This window comes from Bombus vancouverensis, chromosome 17, assembly GCF_051014615.1.
Source record: "Bombus vancouverensis nearcticus chromosome 17, iyBomVanc1_principal, whole genome shotgun sequence".
Taxonomy (NCBI): domain Eukaryota; kingdom Metazoa; phylum Arthropoda; class Insecta; order Hymenoptera; family Apidae; genus Bombus; species Bombus vancouverensis.
In genome coordinates this window covers 5,615,193-5,626,128 of record NC_134927.1, presented here as the reverse complement: position 1 = coordinate 5,626,128, position 10,936 = coordinate 5,615,193, and the positions used below count along the sequence as shown (strand labels likewise).

Here is a 10,936-nt window from a genome sequence, read left to right as displayed (position 1 = left end):
TGATTGAAAATACTGCTCCGGATATGTCGTTCGTTGGTAATAAATTTCTTTTCAGGTGGGATTATACCGTTTACGCGATAAAGTTGTATTATAAATAATACGAGCCGATCGTTTCTAAGGATATATTAATAAGGAATAAAACTAACTTACCATAACGATTATGGTAAGTTTCAAATTTGTCAAAAAAAGGAAAACAAGTGACGTTTTATATTATTTTAGAAATTCGAGACGCGATAGATTTTAAACACAAACGCAAGACTTGCGGATTTTCCCGATTTCCTAAATCACAACTATCTGGGAAGGTATGGAGGCAGGCTCGTACACAGTTTCAATACTTTATTCATATAATTTCGTAGTTACGGCATTATTTCTATATATTTACATATCTCCAATTTTTTCAAGGGAGCTCGTAATGCGTGCCTGTGCGCGCACTACTATATTATCCGTGTGTACCTGTACGTGTATCTGTATGCGTGTTCACATGTATTCGTGTTTGTTCGATCATGTTTCAGATCAAGTTGTAAAACGTATCGTCGATATCGTTTCATTTTCTCTTGTCGCTGCTTACATTTTGTTCTCGTCCCCTTTACACTCGTGTCCTATAAAACATAGAACGCTACGGCGAAAGAAAGAGAAACTGCGAATTGGTTGCGCGGATCCGTCGTGTTGTATCATGGCGTCGAAGATCTGCGCGTCTCTAAAGTCGGGAATTCTAACGAAAACGGCACAGGAGGCTTCGCATCGACATGTAAAAAATCTAAATGCATTATTTACGCTACGGCTCGTATTTTATATACTTGGCTCGTGTCCACACTTAAGTTCCCGAAAACGAAAGGGGCTGGCCCGTGCGTGCCGAGCCAGCCAATTGGCTCGATCGCTTTTTCTCTTTCGTCGCAGGAGAACACATGCGTGTGATTACACGTGCATCCACGCGCGCCACGCACCAATGCGTATGTGTATATACCCTTTCCTGTCCGAGGAGGATCGATTTCCGATGTAAGCATTATACGCGCTCGAATCCTATTATACATACACACATACGTATAACAGTATACATGTATACGTGTAAGAATCGGGAGCTTCAGCTTCTTAAAGAACAAAAATATTCAGCGAGGTCGCTGTTGATCTTTCGGCATTGCGTAACATTCACCGCACAATATCGTCTGTTTTCTCGTTCTGTCATCCGCTTCTTCTTCCCCATTTCACACGGAGTCTGCGTTTTTCTCCGCTCTTCGCTGTCCACGAACAGAGAGAAAGAGAGAAAGAGAGAGAGAGAGAGAGACACGCGACACACACACACACACACACAACACAGTTACTTTTCGACTATCTATAGATTGAATCGGTTTAGCACGCCCGAACGTATAATAACTGTACAATTGTAAAATATAATTCCATCTAGCTATAGCGATTCTAGATACACTTGTGTGTCAGCTTATTATTCATTTTTTTTCTTTTTTAATTCTTTTCTCTTTTTGTCTGCGTACTATCCAACGACTTTCGGTTCGCCATATCAAGTGTCTCACGCTAATAAACTTTTCGCCTGCGGCACGCGCCATGTTTCTTTCCTACGTCTCGTCACGTGCCCATACACACACACACGCACACGCACACACATGACACACGCGCGCGTTCCGTTACAGACACAGACACATATACTACATTCGTTCGGTTTTGTTTCTCTCGCTCTCGCTTTCCTCTCACCATTTATCATCTATCACGCGTTCCTCTTTCTCGCTAACACTTTGCTTGTTGCCGCACTACGTATTTTAATAGTTAAGTTTAGGTATGACGTTATCCGCGACACACTTAAGTTCGAGGCTTTTAACGCGTTAAGTTAGAGTTTAGAGTAACATTTTGCTCGATAAGATATCTTTATTAGAAGTTAATTAGTTTAGTATAAACGTTAATCGTCAGTACACCGAAGGATATGCAGATAGAGAGTTTGGAGGGCAGTGATAACAATATGTTCGTGTTTTCTCGATGGGTGGAACGCGTGTTCTTGATTGATGGCGTGGCGTTCGTTGTGCCACGCCAACGAATAGCAAAGTCAGTTGCGATTGTTCATTTTTCAAGAGAAGAAAGCAGCAAAAAATTACCTTCACCACGGTACTCTGTTCCGTATACCACGAACACGCTGACACGTTATCGTCGATGAATTACGACCGACATCGTTTAACTAACTCGATAATCGTATCGCGTTCGATCGTACGTCAAAGGCGCGCGACTTTCTCGCTTCTCTTGTCCCTACCAAGACAAACGACTTGTTTAAATTATCTTCGTACTCGAATGCATAACCTTTCGTATAAGCGTTAGGAAAACGGCTACGTTTAATCGCACTTGCACGCTTCGAAATTTCATACCGTTTCACGTAGAAATTGACGTGACGCTCGTTTCAACGTACTGATACATCACGTTCCATCCTTTGAACGAATACGAAGCAACGACATAAGAAAGAAAGCAGTTTCGAGTTTGACCAAGTTTGACCAGAAAAGCCGTAAGACGATCGATCTTCTTCGTCGTATTTATCATTCGTCGACGTGGCAGCGCCAGGACGTTTCGTTGTTTTAACCTTTTCGCTACTACGGGCAACTGCAGTCGCTCTGCGTAAGATGCCACGAACGCAAGTCGTGCTGCACTTTGCGTTCGACGATCGCGAGAATTTTATTTCGCGGGGGACAGCAACGACGTTCGACGAAAAACGAATATGACGTTTCTACGCGGAGAATAAACAACCGGAAAAATGCTACGTCGGACGATGTTACGATGCGATATCGTTAAGACTGCCCACTCAACTTTAGCCACGTAAATACACGAAATCCACATCGACTTATCGTTTCTTATAACCTACGATCGATCTCGATGGCGTGACGACTGTGGCGATGTCGACGAGCGAAGATCGTCCTGCCATCTTTAAGCGTCCTGCGTAAACCGGTTTGTTCGATCAAACCGATTCGACGAGGTATCGTGTGAATAAGAAACCAACGACAAAGAGAATGAAGAGAGAGAGAGAGAGAAAATAGAAGAAGAAGGAAGATAAGAATAAAGCGGAGAGTTGGAAAGCTCGTGACATTTTTACATCGGCAAAGATCGTGCTATATTTGGATTCATCGAGTTCTTGTGCGATTAAGGTCGAAATGTTTTCGTTCGTCGTATTTTTTTTTTTACTTTCAATTCTCCCCTTTGCTTTTTACGATCGTTTAGAGAGAGAGAGAGGGGGGGGGGAGTTTAAAAAGAAGTCTCGGTCGCGTGCCTAGCAATACTTTCGCGCACGAGCGGTCGTTTCTTTTTCGGTTACCGCACGATCGGCCAGTTTTTGCTTTTCGTAAAGAGAAAAGAGAGAAAGCCGGGAACCAGCAGCGATAAACCGCGAGAAATACCGTGACTCGCCTCCGCCATACTTTCGATTCGTACGAAACGGCCGATCGGATCGGTCGAAGAGTCTTTCGTTCTGATATGCGTTGGTCGGTTCGGTTCGGCTTCGGAGTTTCTTCTAATTAAAACGCGTTAATCGTGCTTCCCTGAGAGCCTGTACTCCGACGTTATCGAAGGTGACGCCTCACCAAGTTTCCGCTAGCGTCGTCCTGTTCGAGGACGCTGGTCGAGTCGCTCGCGCGAGAAAGAAACATCCGCGTGATATCTTGCACTCTGCTTCGATCTTAGACTTTCGTCGTAGACGTCGGACCGCTAATTGTAGAAGTTAGTTGGCGCAGTAGTTCCTTGCGTGGAAAACGTTCGAAGGCCTCGTGGCGAACGATAAGAGGCGAGAATTCGAATAAAAAAGCCGCGACGATGCAGACAAATTGGCGTATGATGAAAGCAGAGAAATTGGACGATCGATCGAGTAAAAATCGCAGGCGGAACGCGAGTAGAAAAGGAGAGCGTGTCAGCGGCCAGGATACTGGAAAACGGTAGCCTGCGTTTCAGCCGCGACGCGATAACAGCGCGTTTATCGTTGGCGATCGAAGCGATAGTCGAAGTACAACGAGAACGAAGTTTCGCGGGGTCGTAGGGGCGCGCATCGAGGCGCGTTCAACGATAACGAGACTAATGAGCGCACTCGTTAGCGAGAGTCGCACGCCGTGGAATCAACAAGAACAGGTACGATAAATCCGATAAGAAAATCCTCCAGCAACTTTCTCCGCGAGTCGTTCGACAGAGCGGTGCGAGGTCGAGTAGCGAACGGAGAACAAAGTTGCCGGCGTTCCTCCAACATTTAGCCACCGTGCAATCTCTTCGAGGCTGGAAACACTTAGCTTGAACATAATTAAACACTTGAAATAATCGTTGCATTTCGTGGAAGAGAGAGAGAGAGTGAGAGAGCGAGAGGAGGTAACGAAGAGGCTGAGAAGATTCCTATTCTTCTCTTTTTCTTTCTGTTTCTTCTTCCAAACTGTTTTTTAAATTTCCTCGCTTTTGGACGTCGCACGATGTTCGAGGCACGCCGTGCGTGGATCAAGTGGCGAGTTCTTGGCATACGTAATGAACATTTTACAATAATTGCACAACTTAGAAGCCTTTTAACGATCGGACGTTTTCTTCGTATCGTCGTTCTTAGCCAGTTTCCTGGCCGAAACGAGAACGTTTCCTCCTCTCGACCTCCTGTCTCAGCGTCATCTTCACATTCTCTCTCTCTCTCTCTCGCTCTTTCGTTCATTCACGAGTCACACACACTGGCACTTGCCGTTTCGACGAATGGTCGATCGCTGTGGGACGACGCACGCCCACAGTTGGGAAAATCAATGGCAATGGCGTTTGCAAGCGAGTACGTATCGAACGATCTTAAATTAATCGAACTTACATATTCCCCCCTTCTTGTCAGTATCACGTTTCATTATTGCTTGTCCGCGAATCCATCCACCGATTCTACGATTCTTCCTTCTTTTCCGGACGACGCGCTCCATCGAGAGACGTCCTTTAGCCGACTGCGGGACATTTGGACGAGCGCTTTCGCTTAAGGAAATCCCAGCGGGAGTTTAGTTAATTCAGCAGCTTCGCGGCGATAGAGACGACCGGATTAGGTTGGTCGACGAGGGCGTTGAAACACGCGCTACGAACCAACTGGATCGTCAGCTGGTCCAGACTGGTGCCGTTTTCACGTGACAATGTGCTCCGGTCGGTTTCAAAATTAGGCGAAAGGGTACGCCGCGGCTAACGACGAACATTCACCGGCGAATGAAATAAACGAATAACAAATGAAAATAGCGCTTTGAAACGTACATCGTGCGGAAATTAAAGCATCGATGGTCTGTAGGATATCCGTCTTAAGTTTATTATCGATTCGACACACGGTAGAACAGTAATTTCTATGTACACGTAGTTGCAATACGAACACCAGTCTCGACCAGACGCCCGTTAGAAAGCCGGGAACACCAAGCAGCGTGGTACGAAAATATAGAGTATTTCGCCGATAATTATACTTTGGTCGCGCAACAGGCAAGCTACGCTTTCGGATGGCAAGGTGCATATCGTAAGAAGAGATGCCGCTGTCGGCTGGAAGCCGGAGGAGAAGCCCGCGGAGAGTTTCCAGAGAGGCGGATAGAGGTGGATTGAAACGGCCTCGAATATCCACGAAACGGAGTTCGTGCGACGCGCCAGTATAATTAACCCTTTGCAGCCCTTTGTTCGAGGATGTACGTGCAGCGAAATTCGCCTGACAGTTTTCATTTCGCAAGGTATGCGGCGGGATATCCGACAGGCTATCCGACAGAGACGCGAAACGAAAGGAAGCATCGCGGCGGCGCAAGCAAGAGGATACAAGACTGATCATTCTCTGCAAAGGAAACAACGATAGTCTTCCACGAGGAGTATAAAAAGACTATGCCGCGCAAGTATCGAGATAAAGCGGCACGAGGAAGGAACGCGCGCTGGCGATTTCGGACATCAAAGGGTTAAACACCGGTCAAGCTTGATTCGTTTTTTTGTCTTTTTGTTTTTTTTTTTTTTTGGCAATACTGCGTTCACACCCTGTGTATACGTATAAGCATCGATCTGCGCATGGCTACGTGTCATTTACTATTTCGACAGTGTCCTCCGAGCGTTTCCGCGCGCGATCACTTACAGCTTACAGTGTCCGCGTCCCGCAAGAACGCGTTAAATTTACGGCTAATACACCGACGTTACTTCGAGTCGCTTCTTTATATTCAAACAAAACAACGCGGACTATCTCTCATCCCTTTCATACCGTTTCCATCATGCACACCGTGTAACACGTATCCGCACGCTCTCTTCCATTGTTGTGTTAATAAAATCTATAATTTAATAAACAATTTACACGCATAACATAATCGATAAATATCGTGTATGTATATATATATATATATATATTTTTTTTTTGCTTTCTTCTATACAACAATAAGTTCATTAATCGCTAGATAGGATCGTTCGTATTGATACTTTCGTTCTTGCGCGTTAATTCCAACACTTTCTCGTCGCTTTGCGCTCGCGCTTCATGGACTATTTGGAATTGGAATTTTGCTCTTCCTCTGCTGGTCTTTGCCGATCCTCGAAATACGCGGCGCGCGCAATTTACGTCTCCTCGAACGATCGTTTCTCCTCTCGAACGCTTCGCCTAAAGGAGGATCATCTGAATGCTATCGTTAATGCGCGACGAACCTGTCCATGTACAACGAATATACAACTAACAACGTGTCTAGCAACGAGGAAGAAGTTTGATTTTACGAATATTCGTCTCTCCCTGTCAATTTCTTTTCCTTTTTCGGGCAAGTGGCGCGCTCGTATTTCGAGGACTCGACGCTTCGAGTCGCGCCGCCTGTGCTCGACGTCGACAAAGTGCTGCAACTAAAGCCGAGCGTCGCTCTGACGAAGAGTAACAACGCCATGCTCCGCGTCCGTCGCCGCTCGGACACGTTTTCGATCGGCACAACCACTCCATACATCCTTCCGCAACGCACCTTCCGTGCCTCTATCCCTTTCCCTTCTTCTCTCTTTCGCGTCTGCGTTTCTTCTTCATCCGCCTGTTGCTCTTCCTCTGCCTTTCCGCTCGACGCGATCGGTCTCGTGCCGTCGTTACGCCGATCACCGCCGCGAGCTTCGAACCGCTCGTTGTCTTCCATCCTGGACGCGCGCAGCCTCCGCCGACAGGATCGTCGCGCACAGCGTCGACCAGGCTCGACCTCCATCGATATAACATTGGATATGCTTATAACGCTGATTCATCTAAAGTTGACCGGCGCCTGAGACACGGAGGAGATGGGATCTTGCCAGCGCGATGACGCACGGTCATCGGACGCTGGCTGTCTGGTCGTGTGCCGGCGGAGCAACGATCGCATCACGACGTCTGCGAAGATCGCTCGAGACGACTCGTCTCGGGCGCAGTCTCCTCTCTCGTTCGCCGCGTTTATCCGCGAGGAACACAGCCCGTTCTATCGTTCGTGGAGAAACGCGTCGAAAAACTAATAGCTAAATAGTTCGCCTAGCACCAACGAAGGACCTAAGAAGAGGCTGTCACACGTTCCTCGTCAAGTTCTTGGACTCGCGTGTTCACCTGGCCACGAGGTTTTCAAGAGCACGTGCGCCACTCACGCGGACGCGTGAATCTCGAAGACTGGCCGTCTCTACACGTACCACTCTTTGATGTCTATCAGTTCCCGTTTCTTGTTCGCTTTGCTGCCATTTGCGCCGTTCTTCATGGGCCCGTTGAACGGCTGGCCGGAGCCAGCAGCGCCGAGCAGCGCAGCGTTCGGGTCCTGACAGAAGGTCTTCGTCTCGTCCACTTTGTAGCTGGTCTCTGGACGATTCTTGAACTTGAGGATGATGAGGATGATGAGCACGATGGCGATCAATGCGGCGGCTATGATGCCGATTATCAGCGCCGCGTTCTCTGCCGCCTCGGACGTTATCCTCTTGTTGTTGTTGTTGTTCTTCGGCGGCGTCGGCATCGGCGGGTAGATGGGCGGCGGAGGCGGTGGAGGTGGGTCCGTCATCTCCGTGGTCGTTGTTTGGGTCGTCACGGTGCTCGATCTCTGCGTCACAACGCTACTGTAACGATCGAAACGAGTGATTATGAGTATCTGTCGCCTGAATGCTCGGAATATCCCATCATCTTTAACGTTTACGTGATATCGTTTCAAATATGATATCGAGTATGATAATGGAACGTAATGAAAAATTTAGAATGAACGACTTGACCAGCTGCGATCTGTTTGGAAAGCGTGTAGCTAAAACGTAAATGCGGCTATTAAATGCGTGCAAGCGATGACGAGTATATTCGTGGAGCACAGAGTGTGTGTGTACGATTAAGTTGTAACGAAACGACCGTTTTATTTCTTAATTTTATCACTCAAACTTATCGCAGTTTACTATGTTGCAATTTGTAACTACTTTTACGCGCGACGAGTATACTCGTCAGAAACAGCCAACTGGTCAACGAATGATCATTCCTTTGTTGCTGAAATTGCTTGCGTTTTTCATATCGGAACCAGAGTTGCGTTTCAAGTTTATGCAACAAATAAACGTTAATTATTCGTTTATGTATAACAAAATTGAAGATTTTTAATTTATAGATAATATCTACAATATAACAGTTGTAAATGTAAAACCAGTCGAAAATGTACATATTCTCTCAGTTGCTATATTGGTACAAACTCCGATTAGAAGCGTGCAAGCTCGAACAATTCCATTTATTGAGAATAAGTTTCCATCATTTTTTGTCTATCGCGCTTTCACGATACAAGTTGCTCTATCCGATAGGGGAGAAAATATTTCGGATAATAAAGTTACCCGGTTACGAGTTCGCCTAACTGACAGTGAACAAAAACTGGTTCGGACAAACCAACTTTTACCGAATTTTTATCTATTCTCGAATTTATCAATTTCACGGAAAATTTATATTTTTCGATGGTTTAATTTTTTGAAAAATTCCCAAAATTCAGTGACCGTTGTCTTACGTTTCTATCGATTCTATCAATTTTGAAAATAACCGGTATTTGTATTTCTCCGTCGAGAGGGAAGTCGTTAAGCGAAGAAAATACAGGAAAATCGAGATATTTCCAGTCGTCCTCGTTGAGGACGTTCTCGCGGCAAGCGTGTGGAAAATTTGATAAAGCGGAAGATTATGCGACGTTACTATAATATTTAAGCTACGTAATAACCGTGTGGCCATTAATTTACGTTAACGCGCTGTTCAAAAACGAACTATCATTCGAAGTATCAGCTACGGGAATTTATTTCTGCGAATGTATTTGAGGATTTATAGTAATCAGCAAATGATTGCTAATCTTTCGTCCAATTTTAAGATCGCAATGGAGGAAATTGCGAACACTATTGCTACTATCAATTTCGTCTCGAACAATTCGACCAGCGGCTAAATCTACCGCCAGTTTTAAATGTCCGATCGGATGAATCAGTGGAAACTCTTAATTAATCAAATTGACGAATCAAATTTCACATGAAACTCCGTAACTCTGGGATTTTGTGCAATAATTAAAAACGCTTTTACAAACTTAAAGACAAGTTATGAAAAATTGCGCGTGCTGCGGTAGGAAATACAAAATACATTAAAAGTTGCAAACATTTTTAAACAAATTGCAAATATTTTTAACGCTTGAACCATCGACCAACGCTTTCGCGAGATATTCCATAGCTCTGTGACAATTAATGTCCGAATAATTATAATTATGTAGATATTCTGCATGATTACTTCATAAACACGTTATTATCGTTTCCCTAAAATCAATTCCTTTGATATGGAACAACGTATTATTATTAGATCGTTAAGCCACGTTATATACGTCGTTTAACAGCGGGTTAAAAAAAAAAAAAGCTCCCTGGCGCGAGAACAGTTCGCAAGTCTTTCCATTTCCTTCGAAAAAATAAAACGCAATCTCTGGACGAAACTTCTGTCAAATAAATCCGACGTGAAAAACGTACATAATACAATATCTAATTTTCCCAATTCAATAAATCTGTCATTTCGTTCCTATCGTTTTCGCAGCGAAAGTAACTAAAGAAATATCGTAAAATAAATTTACGGCGTTACAAAAATCATATAGTTAAATAAAACGTACAAATTGAAAGAATTTGTCGATATGTTTCTCGCTATATAGGCAGCTGTTATAATTATAAAAAAGTACGCTGAGAATCTGAGAAGCGATCTAATCGCCAGTGAAATACCAGTGAAGCATGAGAAATTTGGAATTGCTTTGCTCACTTCTATTATTTTCGAAATCTTTTTACAATTAATATAATAGTTTCTTAATAATTTAATTAATTTATTAATTAGGAGGTTGTATGTGTTTGCCTAATTATTTTAATTAATTTACAAAATAATTGATTTTATTGAAAATATATATTTTTTAATAATATATTAAACTTTTAATTATTATGTTATTTTTTTGGAATTGCTTTGCTCACTTCTATTATTTTCGAAATATTTTTACAATTAATATAATAGTTTCTTAATAATTTAATTAATTTATAAAATAATTGATTTTATTGAAAATATATATTTTTTAATAATATATTAAACTTTTAATTATTATATTATTTTTTTGGAATTGCTTTGCTCACTTCTATTATTTTCGAAATTTTTTTACAATTAATATAATAGTTTCTTAATAATTTAATTAATTTATAAAATAATTGATTTTATTGAAAATATATATTTTTTAATAATATATTAAACTTTTAATTATTATATTATTTTTTTGGAATTGCTTTGCTCACTTCTATTATTTTCGAAATGAAAACATTACATAGACGACGACAATAATTTCCCTTGCCCCGACAGATTTTTAACAAAAGACTTTCCGAGAATTGTTTCTCCAATTTTCCCGGAGCAACGTGTGGCAACGATCGGAAACCTGTGACTCGCAGCTCGCTTCTAAAGCAACCGAAGTACCTTCTTCATTAGCACGAAAAGAAACCAGAAAGCCGGAATCACTTCGCGAGTTCCATCGTCGATTCGAAATTAACG

The 10,936-nt window shown here is 43.2% G+C and overlaps 1 protein-coding gene across 1 annotated transcript in view; it reads right to left on the bottom strand.

The window, feature by feature from the left end:
* Window positions 1–321: 321 nt before the first annotated feature.
* Window positions 322–10,936, bottom strand: part of Nrx-1 (neurexin 1) — a 600,022-nt gene continuing 589,407 nt past the window's right edge. The window contains exon 27 of the mRNA XM_033349833.2: window positions 322–8,001. Within this exon, the coding sequence (XP_033205724.2) occupies window positions 7,578–8,001 (424 nt within the window). The 3' untranslated portion in view covers window positions 322–7,577. The remainder of the gene's footprint in view (window positions 8,002–10,936) is intronic.